Genomic DNA, 23,271 nt, shown 5'->3' with positions numbered 1-23,271 from the left:
ATTGAATCAAATTGCAATATTTCTCTAGTATGCATTTGAGACTATATTGTAATAATTGATCGTGGGTAGGTATAGTAATTAATTATTCTAATAACGCAATTATATTTTCGGTGGGATTAAAAACAAAAAATTGGCCCGTGATTTTTATGAAATTTCACCACATTGCAAATTATATATTATACAATTACAATTACAATTATTATAAATCGGTAAACTATCAAAGTAATCACAAACTTGCAAAATATGCTTTTCCGAATTTTCAGACAGACACACAATTTTATTAGTTTGTTTTAGCAAAGTAGGTACCTATACCTATACGCTTACGTCGCGCGTCGCGTCGCGTCGTCGAAAACGGTGCGCCCAGAAACAAACATACCTACCTAATTCAGTTACAATCCTTTTTTTGTTCCGTAATATATTGTATTCTAATACGATTTTTTTTATTCGTCGGCCAGTTCTACTAGGTATAAAAAGATAAAATTGAAATATAATTATTATTGTAGCGACAGCCATATGTTACTATGTTTTCGTAAATATGTTTTTCACCTTCCTGGTTATTTTCACATAATCTTATATATATATAAATGAATCGCAAAATGTGTTGGTAAGCGCATAACTCGAGAACGGCTGAACCGATTTCGATAATTCTTTTTTTATTATATTCCTTGAAGTACGAGGATGGTTCTTATGTAGAGAAAACGTAAACATGTACCACGGGCGAAGCCGGGGCGGACCGCTAGTCTAATATAAAAATGAATCGCAAAATGTGTTGGTAAGCGCATAACTCGAGAACGGCTGAACCGATTTCGATAATTCTTTTTTTATTATATTCCTTGAAGTACGAGGATGGTTCTTACTTCTTATGGAGAGAAAACGTAAACATGTACCACGGGCGAAGCCGGGGCGGACCGCTAGTAAATAATAAAATAATAAATAGTGTATTAGATTTGTTATTGTATCTTGTATACCTACGAATAATTATTCTTACGTCTTGTTGGGAAATGTTCAAATACCTACCTATTGAAATAATTTACTGTTACAAATCATTAGTGTTATTAGGTAGTTTTGAGTGAATAGGCATGGATCAGAAATTCAGAATATAATATGCTACTAACTACTCAAATACATACACGCCAAACTTGTTTTACATTCACGCCATCTAGAGTTCAATCTTTATCATTTTTGTATACGTCTGTGTGTGTAAACGACCCTGTATGCAATGACAGATGTTAAAACGCATGGTTTTACCGAATTGGGTGGATTTTAAGGCAATGATATGACATATTTAAATAAAATATAATATTCAGTAATCGCCATGACTATTCCTACGACCTTAATCTTTTCCAATTACGCAAAAACTCAAATAAACTAGAAATGTAGAATTCAGCGCCATCTAGCGGGACATTGGCTGGGAACAGATCGTAGCAATCACCTTAAGGATAGGAATTAATGTATATCTTGATTTTCTATTTTTCAAACTCTAGAATATACTTTTGTAATTTTTTACATAAATTATTTACATTTTTTACATACATTTTTTTTTAAATTCAATATAATATTTTTGTTTCCGTGCTGCTAATCTATGCTAATGCTAATATTATATAAAGCTGAAGAGTGTGTATGTTTGAACGCGCTAATCTCAGGAACTACTGGTCCGATTTGAAAATTTCTTTCGGTGTTAGATAGCCCATTCATCGAGGATGGCTATTATGTATCATCACGCTATGACCAACAGGAGCGGAGCGACGCGGGTGTAACCGCGGAGCGCAGCTAGCAAATTATAATCATAGATAATACCAATGACCTATTATACTAGTAGGTAGACGCGGCATACGCCAACATCATTGCACTAAAAAACAGCGTAATTAATACATACCTACTTACTAACGCATTATCACCAATACAGTTGTTCTCTCTTTCACTCTCACGCACGAGACATAATACATGTCTCACTCATGTACTTCGTAATAACAACTGCCGATTAAAATACAAAAAGAACGTCCAGCCACGACGCTGAATGGTGCGTGACTAAGTGAAACTCGGGCACTTACCTGAGTTTTTTCTTGCCGAAATAGAGAGCGGGTAACGTATCTAGCTCTTTTATATATCATAGGATAATACATGGATTTTTACAACTAGCTGTCCCGGCAAACGTTGTTCTGCCCTAAATTTAGGAGTATGAAAAATACATAGTTCGATTCTTAGACCTACACGATATGCACATAAAATTTTATTAAAATCGGTCCAGCCATTCTAACGGTCTTACATTGTGAAACAAGAATTTTATAAATATAGAGATAGAGAAGATTACAGTTGACTATGCAAATATCGATTATTTATCAATACACACACGATAAAAGGCAATTACTTGAAGATTTCAAGCATTCGCTGGGTTATGTGCCAATTAGCAAGCTTGAAGAGTCAACCCTATGTTACTGATTGTTGATACGACACGGTTAGATGTAGGGCTGTCACAGATTCGTTTTAATGATCGAAAAATGTCGTGTTCTCTGATGGAATAAAAGGGAAGGCTGAATAATAGCAACATTTTTTAAATATTGTTTATTTACAAATAAAATAATGATGACTCTTTGATCTGTTTCTGTGATCGATTTTCATTTGCTAAAAATGTTGTTATTCAGAATTTTAACAATGGAGGTAATTTTTAATAGTCTGTATATGATCTGATATCTATATTTATTCATAACTTACGCACCGGACTACAAATAGGCCTACTAAGGATATCGGACCGATTTAGATTATCAGTTAAATTGATTGAAAAGTGTAAAACACGCATAATTTATTTACGTCCGATAGGCAGCCCTATACAACAAGGTGTGCTAGGGTTCCCACGCCTAATTATGGGAAAACATGCGCGGTCAACTGGAGAGGCCCTCGGATGCTAAATATTGAAAGGCATTTGATGACAACGTAACACATCAGTTTTTTATCGACGCCATGTTCTTTTTATTTTTTTTTATTCAAGTGTTTAGGGTTGAAAATAAAACAATAAATGTTTGATTAATCGTTTTATTATGTAACTTCTAAAATAGGTACTGATATTTATTAAAAAAACCTTAACTTATTTTACAAATAAACATATGAATAAGCTTTGATAATTTTTTTCGTGAAACAATAGATCCTTGAGAGAAGAGGGAAGGTTTAATTATAATAATAGCCAGTCGTAGCCAGTATGATGTAGGTATGTAGCCATGTAGCTGTCTGTCTGTTACTCAATCACGCCTAAACAACTGAACCAATTTGCATGAAATTTGGTATAGAGATATTTTGATACGCGAGAAAGGACATAGGCTACCTTTTATTGCGAAATATGTACCACGGGCGAAGCCGGGGCGGACCACTAGTTCATTATATAACTACCTACTTATCTTTAGTAGTTACATCATTTTCAGATTTCCGATTTTTGCTTGAGATATAAACATAACTACTGAGCCGATATTGGTGAAATATTTCTTTATTATAGGTCCTAGTAAATACAAGTAATATACAATATACAGGGTGTCCCACTATCGGTATACTAAGCGCGAAGGGACTTGTAGTTTTGCATACACTGATCACGTAAAAAATACTTAAACAAGAAAATTACGCCAAAAAAATTGTTGCCTAATTTTTCCTTAAAATACATGTTTTCTTCTCTATCTTCGCGCAGCCGGCATTTAATGCTTCGCATAGGTGAGCATTTAATTGTCTATGAAAACACAATCTAAAATTATAGCTCACATAGAGTGTACACATAGAGTTTTAAGAAATCATCTATTTGAAAAAAAACTACGTCTGGAATTTTATAAGTATTTTTTTAGAACTCAGCGTATGGAAAACTATAACCGCATTTGAGCTTAGTATACCAACAGTGGGACACCCTGTATAAACAAAACTACTGAGCAGATATTTGTGATATATTTCTCTATTATTACAAGTAAATAATACATTATAATACATATATTATAAGTTTCGGTCTATTTCTTGTAGGTTTTCTAAAATCTCAAGGGACTTATCGGGTAAATCTCAAAAGCTCTCGTAGCCAAAAGCTATACAATAAACTAATTCTCCCAAGAATACACGTATAATTAAAGTATATTAAATCATAACAATATGAATCCCCCTCCAACAATTATAGCTGTCAAAATATATTTACCATAGATAATAAAATTACGTTTGATTGTCGGCGCGCGTGCTCACACGGGGCATAGATTAAATGAATTCTAGCAATTTGCAAGATTTGGCTTTCATTTGTTATTAAATTATGCGACAAATTGAGTACAATTACTGATTGTTCGGTTGAATACTTAGTTTATTTTGAGAAGTGTATTTAGTTTTGTAGTCGGTCTATAATGCAATGCGAAGAAAGATGGCTGTTATTTACTCTATAACGTCAGAATTACTAAACAATACTGGACGAATTAGACCAAAAAACTATTTACCAGCACGATGCTGCAAGCTGCGAGCAATTAGTAAATTAAAATGAGAGAGCATGACATGTAGAATGTAGGTGTAGAGCCTTAAAATTTTTTTATTCATACTATCTATATTTAGCTGTGATAAAAATGAATCGCCCAATGTGTTGCTGAGCGCAAAACTCTAAAACGGCTGAACCGATTTCGTAAGTTATTTTTGTATAATATTCCTTGAAGTAGGATGGATAGAGGATGGTTCTTAAGGAGATAAAACGTAAACATGTACCATGGGCGAAGCCGGGGCGGACTGCTAGTTCTTAATATAATAATTAATTAAAGAAATATAAAATTATTTCATAAAATACAGGTGAACCCGCGTGCTTATAATAGCTAATCCATAAACGGCGATAACACGACAAACGGCAGCAATCGACCCCAAATCTGTGATTTTATCCCTAATTGGCGGCCTCTGATTGGTAAGAATTAATGTGATGCGCGCGCTCCGGGGCTGCCATTGGTCGATTCGTTTCCACCCCTTTTGGGATTAGGGTGACATCGGGGTGGAGGGATGCGGTAGTTTTGATACTTTATTGTAGTGGATTAAATTAAGAAATTAAATAATGTGTTTAATGGCAAATTGGTATTAAATAAAATATTTATTTGCAGAAGTTTAAAATAAGTACATGTTACTTCTAAAATAACAATTCAGAATTTTAGTTTTTCATGATCATTCAATTGATATAATGATTAATTTATTATAGTTGCCCAATGTAACTGCATTCGTTCGCATAAAGAAATTAATATTGGGTATGTTTTCTTTTTTCGTGCAACATTTTTCATTCCCGCTCGCCCGCTGTAAAAACAAATAGATATAAATATGGACTATTCAACATAAAAAAATCGCCAATTCATACAATCAAATAGACATTATATACCTACATAATATGTGCAGTAGTAGGTAACAGTGCATTGTTCTTAATAAGCAAATGCAAAGTTCAAACGGGTTAATTTTAAAACAAATGACCATGAGCATTTTCTTAATTTTCTCTTCTCTGAGAACAAAATAGAAATGCATGCAGACTTTTAACATACTAGCTTTCCGCCCGCGGTTTCGCTTGGACTAAAACTTAACTTAATAAAATATATACTAAAACATTCCTGGAGCGTGTCATTTACTATTAAAAAAAATGGCATCAAAAATCAGTTTATATCAGGGTAGTGTTAGAGCTAGCGCGCAAGACATATACATACAGGCGTCGGAAAGAGACTTTAATACTATGAATAAAATACTATGAAATTTTTTCCAAGTATCAAATCTTGTTCATCCAGCTACACCGATTTTGCATGGATGATCGCACATCATTTCAAACTTATAGCTATATCTTACAACTGAATAGGGAGATGCCGTCGTTTTATGCAAGGAATAAGGTAAAGGCTCCTAATACGGCGGTAGTCAAAATCGCTTCCTAATACGGTGGTATTTCTATTTTCGAGTTTTATTCCTGTTTTATTAATTTTAAGTACACCAAAACGTAAACTATTTATTCCAAATTTATTACTCAATGACTTAACTAACGTTTGCAAGTATAGCACATAGACAACACAATAAGATCAATCAATCTGTGTAACGGCATCGACATGAGAGGTGTTTCCATACAAACGCGAAACAACAAAAGTAAGTACACTAATATTTATAAACTAAGTTTTTCGTATTAATAAGCCGTTCAAGTTTGTATATGTATTGTTTATTGCATTTTCCTACTATAACACTCACTATTTAAATAGCTTGTTTCATATTTGTAAGTCATTTTCTACCCAAAAAATAAGAAATAAAATACCGCCGTAATACGATACAAATTTTATAGATTAAACCCTCGTCTGTCGGAACACAGATCTGTGCCAAAAATTTTGTACCCGTAGTCTGTCGGGGCACAGATCTGTGCCAAATCACCGCCGGTTGGAAATTGGCTCATTGTAACGCAAATATAGTTCAAATCTGCATAAACGACTATTTAGTTGATAGCTTATGAATTACTGAATATTTAAAGTCCATCCATTAATAATTTGACCGATAAATATTCGAAATATAACAGTAATAATGTCATACTTTAGTCGAGTAAATTTTAACTTTTAAAGTTTTACAAAATGTAAAATTTTTCGGAAAGTGGAAAAACGGTAATTATTTATTGCTCTTTTTATTATTATTGACTATATAACCTAATGTTTATGTGCCCAAATAATGAAAATTACCAACAATTATACCATAAATAATGGTTTCAAACATGTATCTACCATTTAACTGTACGTTGCTTAGTTTTTGACCCCTGGTAAATCATATTTTTTTTTACATATTGTATTTGTTCTTTATATCATTTTACGAGAAATTTTATGAAGATTTTAATGATATAATTCAAAATTTTATACTGTGTTCCATTTTAGAGATATTTCGTTTTCAAATCAGAACCGACAATAATTTCCCCGTAAAATCCGCATACAGGATGTTCACAAATTCAACGTTACTTTTTTTTTAAATTCGTCTTCATTTAAATTTTTCATTTTCATACAAAATAAAATGTACATGATAATAATATGTTTTGTTTATATTGAAAGGTATCCTTTTTGTGGTATTTATTGTCCTCAGGTTAAAAACGATATACATAATCAACTACAAAAATTATAGTCCGTAACCTTCTGCTTACGAAAAAATTCCAGAGAATTTTGTAAATTGAAACATTTTCAGGAATTCTTTTAATTTTAGTATATTATGGTTAAAAGTGTATATATGCTGGAAAATTAGTGAAATACCTACATGGGGAACAATGGTTTTCACTATGACCTATATCCATGCCTATATATAGGACAAAGTGATACTATGTAATTTGTGTAGAACAAACTCGAAGAGAAATTTAACACTTTATTTTTATTAATTGGGGAACCTTAAGTTTTAGAAAAAATAAAAAACCGGCCAAGTACGAGTCGGACTCGCGCACCGAGGGCTTCGTACGAACTTATTTTTTTTATTATGCTGTAGAGTATCTTTTAATTCAGATTTTAGAATTCTTTATCTGTGCTATATGACGTTGCTATTTAACAAATTTCAAGACACTGTTCACGGAAAGTAAGTTTTGATAACCGTGTAAATGTCGAAAGTTATGAAAATTTGCAGTATAAACGGTTGTATCTTTTGATTACGTTGGCATATATTATGTTTGATTAACTGTTTTTATTTTGTTTTTCTGTCGTCTCACAATTTCAAAATGAACGACAACACGGGAGTTGTCTTTTATTTCGATTTTTGAAACCCTGATAGTTCATAGATGTCACCACATACATATCTTGGGGTTATTTATTTAAAACTGGAAGAATGTTTTTTAGAGTTTTGAACCTCAATACAATTCGCTCTTCAAGGAATCCGAACAAACCTATCTACCTTTTTATTATGTTTTAAATTTATATTTTTTTTTGTGAATTTTTCTTTATCTGTGCTGACGCTGTAATACCTTGCTTTTAACCAAGTCCACTTAACTTTTGACAACGTGTTCACGGGAAGTACCCCATAGGTTTTGATTCCCTTACAAGTAGTTGCGGTTTTCAGAATATGCCGAATATGGATATTATTTCTTCTGATTGCGTTGATTTAGTTACAGCTTAAATTGTAAATCTGAGTTTTTAATGTGAATATCAAGTTAATTCATGTAGGCGTTCATATAAGTTGTAAGTTGAAATTATTATTTTTTTTATTTGTAAATGGCAATTAAAAAATCATGTTCTTTGCAATTATTAATATAGTTATATCTGTTTTTATAAAACGTTGCTTTTTTCCAAATTTAAAGAATTTATGTACTTGGGAATTACCCTGTCGGTTTTGATTCCTTGCAAATGTCAAAATTTGCTTAAAAATTGCAGTATTATCGGCTGCATCTCAAAGGGTTTGGTTTTTAAGGGTCCAGAACCCTAATAAGATTACGTCTGTCCATCCCATCTGCCCATCTTTCTGACTGTCTGTCAAGACTCATTTTCAAAGGAGCGCGTGATGTGACATTTTACTGAAATTTATATTGATTACTTCGAGTCGATTGAAGCTGTGAAAAAATCAAACTTATAAACCAACGCAATCAAAAGATACAGCCGTTTATGCTGCCAGTTTTGGCAAATTTCGACATTCGCAAGGGAATCGACACCTTCCCGTGTACGTAGAGTTTTGAAATTGGGGTAAAATAAGCTCTTATAGCGCAGATTGGGGAATAATTTCGAAAATCATAAAATTTTGGAGTTACAACATGATAAAAAATTGGTTAGTTCCGAGCCATAGTTGTGCGAGTCCTCTCAATTGGCCGGTTTTTTATTCTTATGTACTATATGTAGTACATTCGTAGGCAGAACGTTATACATGTAGATTGCTGTCTGAAGACGATTATTTTTTTGCATTCATGACTTTAAATAGCCTTGGAACATTACAGATTTAATAAAACGAATTAAATGCATCATTTGCTACTGCAAGAAGATAGATTTATATTTGCAGGCGTACTCGCCTGCAAATATAAATCTATCGTCTCATTTTGTAAATGACTAGCGATAACAATTATTGTATTTTTGGTGTCAAAACTATTACCCAGAAGAAGAATGCAATTTTTAATTTGAAGATATCACATTGCTGTCTAAAACTACATAATCAATATTTTCTTATTTGTTAGGTAAACCTAAATAAACTTCCGCCTTGATATTTTAATTTTCAGTAACTAGCTACTAACTACTAACTATTTGATAGGATTACCTTTTTCCGATTCGTAAGCATTTGAGTATCAATAAAAGAGAATTTAAATGGAACAACGATCCATTTGACGTAACAGTATTTGAAATCAAGAAAATATAACTCTGTATACTTTGTGAAATGAACAGATAATAATACTTACTTACACGATCAGTGTCTGGGAATTTCAGGAAACAGCTTTTAATTCCTGATACCAGGATTCTTCATGAAATTCTACAAATTAGACGTTTTATTTTATTCCAATCAAAATATTTTTAAGTTTCATGCCGTTTGTGTACTTTGGACTCCCTAAACTACTGAACCGATTTTAATACAGTTTGACCGATTAGCTTTCATTACTTTCCTGATCAAATTCGAGTGGAACCTCGTGGTAATAAATCATCGTCTCAAGGAGGTCGTTGTGTGAACGAAAAATGAACAGAAGTTAACGTTATTTGTGCTAAGTTGCAAATATTCCTATTTATTGGCCAATGTTGGCGTCAACACCACACATTACAATTACAACCACATGAGTATATAAATAGTACAGACACAAAGTTAATCTAAAACACCTTGATGTTACCACAAAAAATATTTTCTTAATCGCAAATTTTCAGAGAAAATAAATTAGAATTTCAAATTGATGTGGAGACGTTATACATACAGACGTTAGAACAAAGCCCACCATAAGAATGACGTCATTTAAGAATAAGACGATTTTTAAACATTAATAAAAACCTAAATATTTCCAAAAAGTAAAAATTACTGTTAGTTTTTATCTAGTTTTGATTAAAATAAAAATAAAAACAAGTAGCAAAAAATTTTGAAATGTTGTAATTTTGGAGCACCCTGTAAAGTCTGTATTTGTATGAACATGATTGGGGATCGCGCCCGCTTATGTTCATGCGTAAACGATGATATTCATACTCAACTTTCTCGAATTTTTATAATATAAACCTATGTTTTTGTTATATTCACTCAAAAGATTATTTATTCTAGTATGAAAATACAAAAATAAAAATCTAAAATACCTTGATATTATTTTTTTATGAGTATTTTTCTGTACAATGTCACATTTATTCAAAATGTGTGGGAAAAAATGCTTCTAATAAGTAAAATAAACATGCCAGGGAGTAAGTAAGGTAACTAATATAAAGTTTGGTTATCTAGTTAGCATCAAAATTTATAAGAGTCTCACAGGTTAAAGTTTATATCACAAATTTTAATATCGAAAAAAATCGGCAAATCAGCGCCGAACGCTCGAATTTGCCCGACAGACAGCACCTTTTCGAGGCGGCGCGCCGCGACAGCTGAGGGGTTAATCCTAATACGGTGGCATAACTCCGAAATAGGAAAAATACTGGGCATGTTTATTTGTTTATAACTTTCATTTTATTTACTTATTGAATTAATTCCAAGATTAGTTGAAATAATTATTAATCGGATAAATTAGAAACCATATTCTGCGGTATGTGTTCTTAATTAGAAATCCAGTTAAATATGAAAACGGTTGATTACAAAATGTTTGTTTCTTAGAAGGTGTAAAAATAGGAAGGTGTATTTTAATGTATCACAAATCATTTATTTTGTATAACTGTTGATTTGAGTTTTACACATCTGAGCCAAAAAACTGTTATCATTTGATTAAGCATTTACACTCTCTTGTTTATCGAATTTTTGATGGGTCAGAATTAGGATTATTAAAAACACGAGTAGTTTTCCTATTACGGTGGTAGATATTTCCAGGTAACTCTGTATTAGGTTATATGATCTCCTATTACGGCCCTATTCATAGAACTTAAAATTACCAGATTTAGGGTAGCGTAAATAAATAAGAAGTTTTGTGTCTGTTTTTGTGGATTCTTATTTGATATGCGTGTTTTTTTTTTTCGATAAAACTAAAAGCATAAATGAAACACATTAAAAGTGAATCAACGTAATCAAACCAATGGTCAATGAATAAAAATCTTACAATTTACTTTACTAACACATTCTTATTATTTAACAAATATTATTTGTACGGAACTTCAATGAATATAATTTCTGACCCTCCGTAATAGGAGCCGCCTACCGCAGTATTAGGCTCTGACCAAAATCATACCTCCGTATTAGGGAAAATCGACCTGACTCTTTAAATATTTTTTTAAAATAAGAAATATCATGAAAATAAACATAGACTCAACAGCAATACAAAATTTAAGTTCCACTTTTAACGATAAAGTGGTTTGGCACCTTTAGAAAGACTTACAAATGCTTAAATTTGATACTTACTTTCAAATGTTGCGAAATACCTCCGTATTAGGTGCTTTTACCTTAAGTAACGTTTTCAGATATTTTTAAGGAAACTGAATATTAACGTTATTTTTGACGTTTTTTGTTACAACGATTAAATCTATACTAATATTATAAAGCTGAAGAGTTGGTTTGTTTGTTTAATATTTGTTTGTTTGTTTGAACGCGCTAATCTCGGGAACTACTGGTCCGATTTGAAAAATTCTTTCGGTGTTAGATAGCCCATTCATCGAGGAAGGCTGCTCTATCTCGTCTATATCGTCACGCTAAGACCAACAGGAGCGGAGCAATGCGGGTGAAACCGCGGGGAACAGCTAGTATTTAATAAAATGCACCTGTAATTACGATAAGAAGGATTGGTAAGATGATTTACATCCTTCTTTTATTAATCTAATTATAAGTTCGATCAATAGTTCATTTAAAAAGAGTTTTGTTGAAAAAATTAATATTTCAGTTTACTCAAAAATTGATCGTTGAATGATTTTTGTGCAATAGTGCAAAACGACTAAACTGATTTAAATGAAACGTAATAACTCTATATTTAACATGAATACCTACACAGTATAGTCACAGATGAACATAATTTTAAGATAAAATAATATGAAGACGTTAATTAACTTTTGACTCGACAAAATTTGTTTTTAGATCTTTTCTTTTTTGAATTGGATATGATATTTTAAGTTTTACCTTTCAGATTATCTTCCACGCCTTCGATCATCTGCTCTACTGTTCCTGTAAAAATTCAATAATAATAATAATTTATTAATATTATTTATTAAATAATTTGTTATTCGTATTAATTAGACAGTAACACTATAATAATCTTAAAATCGACACCATCCATCGATCAAAAATTAAAAAAAAGCCCGCGCCCGCGTAAAAACGTGAATAAAAAAAAAGAAACGTCACAGTTCCCGCCAACACTAAGCCACCCGAAGGGGCGGTACCAACCCCGATCAACCCACACTACGACCCCATTACAACAGTTTAGCGCCGTCCGCAGGCGAAATCGCCTCGTTTTGGCCGTCAACGAGCAAAACGACAATTATCCACGTTATAATTATCAATTTAATGTTAAATTCGGAACGTTATTTTCGACGTACGCGAGATTTTTAAATGAAGTCCGGGCTGTTAATGACAGAGGGTTATTTTTAATCTGTGGACATTATTTTAAAAAAACATCCTAGTTTTTTAGAGTTCAATAAGGTTTTATTGTGTTTTAAATTTTCATTTCAACCGACTGTGAAATGTTTGATTTATTAATAAAAGTGCGAGTAATATAGAGCCTACACCACAATAATTTTTAATAATGTAAAAAAAAAACAAGAAAGCGCGCCAAAATGAATCAAGAAACACGCAGCGATTCGCCGAGCGACAAACGTCAAGAGAATGCGAAAACTTCTTTTTTAATCGAAGACATTCTGTACCGTGGGCAAAGGACACAGTTCAAACAGCCAGATCCAAGGAGGTTCGATTATGAGCGGGAACCTAAGTATTACCCCACTCCAAGTGAAATAAGACCCCATGTACCTAGAGAAGGCTATTTACAAGTGGCAATGGGGGCTTTAGGTGCATATTTACACACACCAAACACTTTTAAGGCTGTGGAGACACCGTACTTTTTATCACAAGGTAAATATACTGTACGAAACATTTTGAACGCAAAACATTAAAAACACACGAGCACACATTAAAAAAGTGCATTTAAAATCACTACAGGCATTTGATATGTATCCGGCAACAGCGTAAATTATCAAAATATCATATTAAATGTATTTTGTTGGACTATTTGAATATTATAATTTTTGCGTGAAGATTTTCTATTAAATATAATGTTCAGTACATTTTCAAATTAACTTATAAGTATTGCTATAAGATGATTAAAATGAAAAAAGTGAAACATGGAACAATAATGAAATAAATAAGAATATGTAAAGGAAAAATAACAACTACAAACTTCGTAGACTTCCGTTATTCGTAGACTCGTAGACTCGTAGCACAGAACTCGTAGACCACCAAAATTGACGATTGTTTTTTTGTCTTTGATTTGATTGGACTAAACGAATCAAATAATTGAATACAATCATCATAATGAAATTCAGAATTTATAGGATTATGTTGCTAATAAATAATAATATCGTTATCTACACCTGTGGGCTGAGTTTCAGCCAAATCGGTTAAGTAGTTTTTATATAAAATAACTTCACAATTCACACTTCAAATCCACTAAGTAATAGTATTAAAACTGATAGTGAAATTATCAACGTATAGAAATTATAATGTTAAGCTTGACTCAATTCAATATTTGATAAAAAATAAGTTATTTTGTTACAAAGTTTTAAGTCACTATTTCCTGTCATTGTTAGGGTTGCCTGGTAGAGATCGCTACCTAATATAATAAGGCCGCCCTTAGCTGTTTCTGTAAAGTCTTGTCTTTATTATATGTATTTATTTTCAAAGAAATAAGACATTTTTAATCATTCATAAGCCATGCTGCTGGAAATAAATAAAAACATATTATTTTGCTTTCCAAGCCAGAGGTCGTGGGTTCGATTCCCACCCGGGGCAAATATTTGTGTGATGTAGGTACATAGATGTTTGCTCTGGGTCTGGGTGTTAATTATCTGTATAAGTATGTATTAAAAATTATATATTATGTATGTTTATCAGCCATCTGGTTTCCATAACACAAGCGAAAGCTTAGTATGGGATCAGATCGTGCTGTGTGTGAAAATTGTCCTGAAATATTTATATTTAATTTATTTAATATAACTTACAATTAGAAAAAACACAGTCTGTCTTACAAAATTTTAAATTTAAATTGAGTGTCTATTTATTATTTAAAGAACAGAAAACCTTTGGAATAAAGAATTCGTGCGGGATTTGAATTTTGAACCCGCGTCTTTCACATTGTCGTAGCGATGCCGTAGACCTCTACGCACTCGCAACAAAATAATGTGAATAATCTTATTTCTTATTCTCCGCTTTTTAAGTGTTAATGCGGAGATAATACTTACAAAGATTTTCTGTCTATGGTCTTCAGAAACAATATAGAATTAGAAGCAAAGTAACAGGGAGACTCTAATAATTATACTAAAATTATAAAGCTGAACAGTTTGTTTGTTTGAACGCGCTAATCTCAGGAACTACAGGTCCGATTTGAAAAACTCTTTCGGTGTTAGATAGCTCATTTATCGACGATGGCTATAGGATATATCATCACGCTAAGACCAACAGAAGCGGAGCCACGCGGGGGAAACCGCGGGACGCAGCTAGTATTCTATAATCGTTAACTTTACAAACTGTAGACATAAGAAATAATGGTTTCCTGGTCACATGGCACTTATTAATAAATAATAATTATTAATTCACTGTTCATTATTTTATTGTTATATTCTCGCAGTAAAGAAACAGAGATATTAATTCACTGTACATTATTTTATTGTTATACTCTTGCAGAAACAGAGCTGGCATCGATTTCGTGTTAAAGTGTAGATATTGGAAGCGTATAGTTTGTAGTGAGCGGGAGTAGAGTTAGTAGCTTAGCTCAACAATGTATCCTGTAAATCTTTGTTGACTTAGAGTGTATAATTTGTACAGTTAGAGTATGTAGAGCCAGAAGCTTGACTCTACATGAGATCTATCCTTTTTTTTAACGTTGGGTAATGCATTTACGCATCCCCCTCTGCAGTTTTTCTGCGTGAGTGGGTATGTGGGACTCGCGAGAAGCCATACCCACTAAAACCCAACGCTGGCCTCCGTTCACCTTCGGCGGCAGGGGTTAACAGCCAGGCCTTATACCCCTACCGCGTACGTGGAGATTGAGAGATACATGAGATCTATCCTACATCACTACATAGTATAAAACAAAGTCGCTTTCTCTGTCCCTTTGTATGCTTAAATCTTTAAAACTACGCAACGGATTCTGATGCAGTTTTTTAATAGATAGAGTGATTCAAGAGGAAGGTTTTAGTATATAATTTATTATAGACCAAGCGGGCGAAGCAGCGGGCGGTAAGCTAGTTATTTATAAGATAAAATTGTAGAGCTCGTAGAATTAGTATGTGTAGAGATGGTGTAGAGTGAGAAGCTTGGGTCTACATGACATCTGATAAATTTTTGTAAGTTCGAACCATATGGTTTCGTTTTAACAAAACTAGCTTTCCCCCGCTAAAACCTAATAAATAATGTACTAAAACTTCCTCTTGAATTACTCTATCTAATAAAAACAAACGCATCAAAATCCGTTGCGTAGTTTTTAAGCATACAAAGGGACAGAGTATAAGCGACTTTGTTTTATAGTATGTGACGTGATTTTCGGTAAAAAAAATATTTAAATACAGTAAGTACAGTACAAAAAAGTGCAATTCATGCTACAAGTTGAAATTATTATATTCAGATTCATCTTCAACATTCACAATAGATGGTTATTTTTACATAGGCATAATGCAGTCCCTTCAGTTCAATTTATAAGCAACTAGGTGGTCCGCCCCGGCTTCGCCCGTGGTACATATTTCGCAAAAAAAGGTAGCCTATGTCCTTTCTCGGGTATCATCTCCATACCAAATTTCATGCAAATTGGTTCAGTAGTTTAGGCGTGATTGAGTAACAGACAGACAGACAGAGTTACTTTCGTATCTATACATATAATAAATCTGTAGAAGGGTCAATTCTGTACATTGAAAATATTGAAAAAATAAATAGCAGGGGGTGTTACTGGATCGATACCAAACCCAAATATGTGATTAAAAAAATTTTTGTCTGTCTGTCTGTCTGTCTGTCTGTCTGTCTGTCTGTCTGTCTGTATGTGAAGGCATCACGTAAAAACTAGCGGTTCGATTTCGATGAAACTTGGTATAATTATACCTTATTATCCTGGGCGTAAAATAGGATACTTTTTATCCTGGAAAAATACGTAGAAAAAAAATAATCTTAATTTTTCAGTTTTATCCATAGACGTTGTTCCGTAGAACCGCGAACACACGTTGCGTATTATTATATAGGCCTAGCCGTATTTGGAAATTGGGTCCAATAGATATTTATAAGATGTTATTGTCAGAGGTACTCAAAATGGATAAATAAACCATCCACGCGAAGATCGACATCCGCGCGGACGGAGTCGCGGGCGGAAGCTAGTTTATAATATTAGTATAGATTTTATTTATTAAAGAGATTTCAATATAAATGCGACATACAATAACAATATATACGACCACGTCTCCTCTTTCCGCAAGAAACTCAAGTGGCTCCCAATTCGTCTTCGCCGGAATGTGCATTATTTGCTTCTCCTGTATCGTATCCTTTTTGACCCCAAGACCCCCTCCTATCTCAAAATGAAATTTAACTTCCTGCATTGTGAAAGCTATTCTCTTCGTTCGGTCGATAGGCTTGTTCTGTCTACTCCTTTTCATCGAACACATTTCTTTGGTAATTCCTTTACAGTCACTGCCATAAACCTCTGGAATGAACTGCCGATAAACATCAGACAAGCTCAATCCCTAACTTGTTTTAAAAATCTCGTCCGAAATCATTACTCAAATCTTGCTTTTGACTCGGTATAGCATATTTAGCTCATTATAATATGTATTATTATATGTATGTATATTATTTCTCTAATGACTCCTTGTTCTTTGTCTTTTATTATTTTATATGTATTATTGTATATGTATTTATAATATGTATGTACATATATATATATTTTACATATGATATGTTTATTTTTTTTATGTATGTTTTTATTTTATAGTATTTAGTTTATAATCTTTATTAAATAATATTTTTATTATCTTTGTATTTTATTTTATTTATTTTATTTTTATTTATTTATTATTATTAAACATACATACATACAATAATTACAATTACAATTTATTACAATAGGTATACAATTAATATACATGTAAAAGTATATAAATAAAAAGGCTACCAAAACAATTATTTATACAAGCCAATGTTTCCCTAGCTAGGTTACTGGGCAACCTGTGTTTAGGAGAAACAGCTTGCCTCTAATATAAATACACAAAAAGCCTCTTAGCAAGTACTTCATTATTATAAATTAAAATTGGTTACAATAGGGAGTAAGAGAAAAAAAAAAATGTGTAAAATTTAAGGTGTATAAGAGAATGCGGGTGTGGCGAATGAAACTGTATCTTATGAATGTATATATATTTGTGTGTGTGTATGTGTATGTGTGTGCGTGTGTTTGTGTAAGTGTGTGTGTGTGTGTGTGTGTGTGTCTGAAATATTATATTATAGATATAAGCACGATCAGCACTAAGCAAGATCAGTCACGTTTACACTTAAGCCAGTATCTCAAGAAGTTGTTCTGTCTCGTCATAAGTTTTTCCTAATAGAAAGAAGCGTACGGTTAATTTACATTTAGAATACGGTAAGGCATAGATGCTAAGACTATCATTAATTTTGTTATACAAATAGGGTCCGAGGAAGTAAAAGAACCTCTTGGTGAACATGCTATTAGGCTGAGGAACAGTGCAGATTTTGTTCTTTCGTCGAAACGAGGTTGTAACTAGAGGTGTTAATCGGTGTTGTAAAATAATAGTCTGTAAAATAAAATGTTGTCTAACGGTGAGAACTCTCAATCTTTGTACAGGTCGGTTGTACAATACTGCATAGGTTTAAACGTGGAGACTTTCATAACTGCTCTTTGAGCCACCTCGAGGGGCTTCAGTATGGTTTTTGCGGCACCTCCCCAACATACAATACAGTATGTGACAATAGATTCGCACAAGGCATAGTAGACGGTACGTAGAACGGCAGTGTTCGTGACGTGTCTCAAATTTTTAAAAATATAAATAAGTTTTCTGACCCTAGTTGTTAGGAGACCAATATGAGTTTTATAATTTAGAAGTTTATCCAGAGTTATGCCCAAGTATCTAATATTATCTACAGAATTAATGGTTGGACAGTGACACAGAGCTGTTGTTGGCGTGTGACAGGAGTGAGCTTTTACTGAAATTGGTGTTTGAGGTTGTGACTTTGAAGAAAGAGAAAAGGTTATTAGTTTTGTTTTAGAAGTATTCAATGTATAACATTATTATTTATTTATCTTTGCGTATACTTTCTACCAACCTACCTCCTATTTCTAGTTTATTATTTATCCTTCTATCAGTTGGTTGCCTGGAAGAGATCACTCTTGAGTGATAAGGCCGCCTTCTGTGCTGTTTTTCTTTTAGAATAAGTTTTGTTTGTATTGTATGTATTTTGGCAGCACAATAAAGAGTATAAATAAATAAATAAATAAATAAATAAATATAAAAGTAGGTAGGTAGATTAATCATTATTACATATTATAGCACTAAAAACAGAAATAAATAATAAAAAACCGGAATTCCAACCCGCGTTTTTCACAGAAAGACGCTTTCGTTCTTCAGGTGAAAGTTGCGGATTCGAAACTTCGTGATCTTTTTAAAATGAAACTTCTTTAGGCGCGTTGAGAGTGAAATTTCAAGGTCGCGTCATGGCAATACCGTCACGTCATTACGTAAGGCGACGATTTGGTATCTTTGAATTTTGCCAAAGAAGTTTCACTTCTGACACGTGTGCTCGGCTCACACGAACATTTATGTGGTACGTAACTTTTAATAGTGTTAACAATAAACGCTAAGGTAAGCGAAAGTCGCGGGTTCGATTCCCGTTGAATCTTGCCAAAGAAGTTTCACTTCTGACACGCAATTTTTTTTATTCTTGCCATTGAAATGAAATGAAACAAATGTATTTAATATAATATTATATCCTTCTATATATTTATATGTTTTAAGTATATATAAGTAACGAAGTATATACATAGATATGTGTTTATTTTATTTAATATAATCATAATAATGTGTACTTAATTATCTATAAATCTGTTTTAATATATTATTCGTATGTAATTTTTAATAATAACAATGCAAATTATTTTTAGAACTGTAAAGAATGTTTTTTGGTTGGTATTTGTATTTTAATGTAGACTTAGTGAGCCTCGGAAATAAAAACTTACGGGCAGACTGAAAATCAGCGCTGTTCAGGTGTTAAAGCCCGACAGCATGGCTGAGTCTGACCCGATTGCCATGTAAATTCTCTACTTAATTTTTTTAAGTAATGTAAGTAGTTTTTAAGTGTGTGTAACTTAATGTGGCAATAAATATTTTTTCTTTTCTTCTTCTTTTCTTTTCAAACTATATACAAATTACATAAATATTTATTACACAGGTGTACCATACCACGCTTTATTTACGCCGTCGGAATTGTCTCTCTCAGCGTTGAAGCACTGCCGGCGGAGGAAAGCTAGAACTGTGTTTTCAGACCCTCAGTTGACTGGTAAGTAGGGTAAAAAATATTAGGTATTATTTAATTATTGTTATATTTTTAAATATCTATTATTACTTTGTAGAAATTGTCTAATAAGTACCTAATTCTTGACATATTTTTTTCAAATTAAAATTACATCTATTTGCAAGAATGTAGTACAAAAAAGGTGTTATTATATATATTTCCTTGTAGAAAAATATTATAATTAACTTCTCATAGGTCTAGAAAAACGCTTCGAATCCCAACGCTACCTCTCAACACCAGAACGAGTAGAACTTGCCGGAGCGCTGAACCTGTCTGAAACTCAGGTGAAGACCTGGTTCCAGAACAGACGGATGAAGCATAAGAAACAGATGAGAAAGCTGCAGCAGAAAGGTAATAAATTGTTAAGCAAATAGACCAAATATAGCACTAGCTGCGCTTCGCGGTTTCACCCGCGTAGCTCCGCTCCTGTTGGTTTTAGCGTGATATATATAGTTATAGCCTATAGTCTTCCTCGCAAAATGGGCTATCAAACACCGAAATAATTTTTCAAATCGGACCAGTAGTTCCTGAGATTAGCACATACAAACAAACAAACACTTCAGAAAGTCGTGTATGTTCCAACACTTATAACTCGAGTTCTGCTGAACCAATTTTCATGGTTTTAGATTCGTTGGATTTGTCTCCGTCCAGAATAGCAGAATAAATCATAAAAACAACAAAAACTAGACAGCTTTATAATATTAGTATAGATTTGGACAGCTCTTTTCGCTGTGGTAGCCTTGACGAAAAGATAATGCTACTAATCCTACAGTCCTACTACTAAGTATTATAAATGCGAAAGTTTATGAGGATGGACAAATGGATGAATGTTTGTTGCTCTTTCACGCAAATACGACTGAACCGATTAAGTACAACGAAATTTGGTTTGTAAGTAGCTGAAGACCCAGAATAAGACAAAGCCCACTTCTTATCCCGGAAACTCACAGGAACGGGAACTATGCGGGTTATTCTTTGAAAACGCGGGCGAAGCCGCGGGCGACAATCTAGTAGTTTATAAGATTAGCAACGAAATTTGGTACTATGTAAGTAGCTGAAGACCCAGAATAAGACAAAGCCCACTTCTTATCCCGGAAACTCACAGGAACGGGAACTATGCGGGTTATTCTTTGAAAACGCGGGTAATGCAGCGGGCGAAAATCTAGTAGTTTATAAGATTAGCACAGGTAAAAAGTAAACCCTGCTACCTTGCAAGTTCTCAATTCAAAGCGTATTTTTTATTAATTTTAAAAATCTTTTATTCGTATCAACGTCTACGAGATAGGTACCTACTCATAATTGGATCTATGTGTACAAAGTACAGAAAAAATATTAAAATAAAAAATACTTAATATAAAAATATTAAAATCTCTCGTACTATTATTTTTCTTATACTTTGTTAACTATTCTTTATTATCCTTGCTTCAAATGCGTTTTCTTTCATCATTTTCAAACTCCAATTTATATAAAGTCTAGTAAGATAACTAAAATTGTAGTTCATGATAATCCCACTTATAAATGCGTAAGTTTGTGAGGATGTGTATGTGTGTGTTTGTTACTCTTTCACGCAAATACTACAGAATAGATGGCAATGAAATTTAGCACACATATAGAGGGTAACTTCGATTAACACATAGGATAGGTTTTATCCCGGAAAAACGCGGGCGAAGCCGCGGGCGGAAAGTTAGTTCGAAATTATATCTGCACAACGCCGGGTCGTTTTACTAGTATAGGAATTTAGTTTCAAGCAAGATTGCAGTTTCAAATTATTTATGAAGTATCGTCTATCCAAATAGTTTTAGTTTGAAACTTACAAGAATACCTACTAAGTTCTAGAAGCTAGATTATTTGCTATCTTAGAACAATTATTTCGCAGAATTAGTAGTTCGATCTATGCAGTTTATGCTAAAGAGTTTATGTTATAGTTACATAATTTAAGGGATATGTACAATATTGTGTACCTACAAAATAATACCACAGTATTACAATATTTCCTACAGTAAGGCAACAATACTCTAATTATTATTATTGTACCTTTTCTCTTTCGATTAAAAGATTGAATCAAGTTTTTGCAATTTGATATAGGCCCAAATTAAACTTCTGTAAAGAAAAATGTAGCAAAATGCCTTATCGTAATCTATACTAATATTATAAAGCTAAAGAGTTTTTTTTGTTTGAGCGCGTTAAACTCAGGAACTATAAGGTCCGATTGGAAAAATTATTTCGGTGTTAGATACCCCAATCATCGAGGAAGGTTATAGCCTTATAGGCTATAATTATATCATCACGCTAAGACCAACAGGAGCGGAGCCACGCGGGTGAAACCGTGGAGCGCAGCTAGTTTAAAAGAAACTACCTACACGTTTGACTACTCTTATTAATAAATAACATTTATTTAATTTCGTTTACCTACATAATATATTTATTAACAGAATAATCACAAAATTTTAATTATGCCTCAATGATTTTACTCGTTAATATACGATCAAATTAAGAAGCATTTCATCATCTCAGTTGTCGTTCAAATTGATTGCTAATTTTCATTAGCCGGATAATACTGAACGATCTTACGCACACAGCGCTAATTAAATAACGTTATACTAAAAACCATTTTATGTCAATCACAATAGAGCACAAATTCGTCTGTATTATCGTTCTGCTCTTAATTGAGAGAAGCAAACCTCAAAGACGGGAAAATTAAATTTCGAATCGTCGCTTTCCCGCCACAACTCAAGACGTTCCAATAACTAAATTACGAAGACAAGATGGCTGACGTCTTCGTTGCTATGGCAACGGGGCGCCTCGGAATTTGTGCTAAGTGAATTTCAACTTTGGCGTATGAGCTTATAGCTTAATTTAGTTTGAAAAGTTTACAACGAGATTAAATAGGGGCGTTGTAAGGTAATGGTTGGAACTTGGAAAATATGTCTTGAGGTAAAAAAATTACGGTGTATAATCATAATGATAATATTATGACGAATTAAGAAAAATGATTGTAAAGGAGAACCTTCACTATTATAAATTACGAATAAGAATAAACTAGCTGTGCCGCGCGGTGAGAGATAAAGACGTAGAAAAAGAGCCCCTTTAGCCGCCGCGGCCGTAACGTTCAAACTGACTTTGTTATCTCAAATACTAAATTGTAAAATCCTGAATACATCTTTTTTTTCCTCAGGCACATCAGCTGTAGATTTCACAACCAAATCAGCTACTGGCATAAAATGTACACAGGTAAGTTAACTTATTTTGACTGACTAAAGGCACCTAAAGGATATCTCAGTTAATCATCAATTATCATCTCTTTAGTTTCACTAATCTTTTCTATACCATTTATATTTATTTCTAAATGTAAATATTATTCTACAGGAAGACTCCAGAATATCAACAACACATACCTCCGACTCCGATTCAGAACACAGTGATAGCGATATCGATATTGTAGGCGAATCGAATTACGCACATCACTATTCATCTACGTAAAAT

General features: G+C 33.0%; 1 protein-coding gene across 1 annotated transcript; it reads left to right on the top strand.

Annotated features, from left to right (window-relative positions):
• The first annotated feature begins 12,599 nt into the window (after nucleotides 1-12,599).
• LOC123704470 (brain-specific homeobox protein homolog) lies at nucleotides 12,600-23,271 on the top strand. The gene is made up of 5 exons (XM_045652866.1): nucleotides 12,600-13,089; nucleotides 19,669-19,776; nucleotides 19,987-20,142; nucleotides 22,964-23,019; nucleotides 23,155-23,271. Exons 1-5 carry the CDS (start codon nucleotides 12,798-12,800, stop codon nucleotides 23,266-23,268), a joined length of 726 nt encoding a protein of 241 aa, XP_045508822.1. The 5' UTR covers nucleotides 12,600-12,797; the 3' UTR covers nucleotides 23,269-23,271.

Source organism: Colias croceus, chromosome 29, assembly GCF_905220415.1.
Source record: "Colias croceus chromosome 29, ilColCroc2.1".
Classification (NCBI taxonomy): Eukaryota; Metazoa; Arthropoda; class Insecta; order Lepidoptera; family Pieridae; genus Colias; species Colias croceus.
The sequence above is the reverse complement of the archived record's forward strand: the minus strand, read 5'-3'. Positions and strand labels throughout refer to the sequence as shown.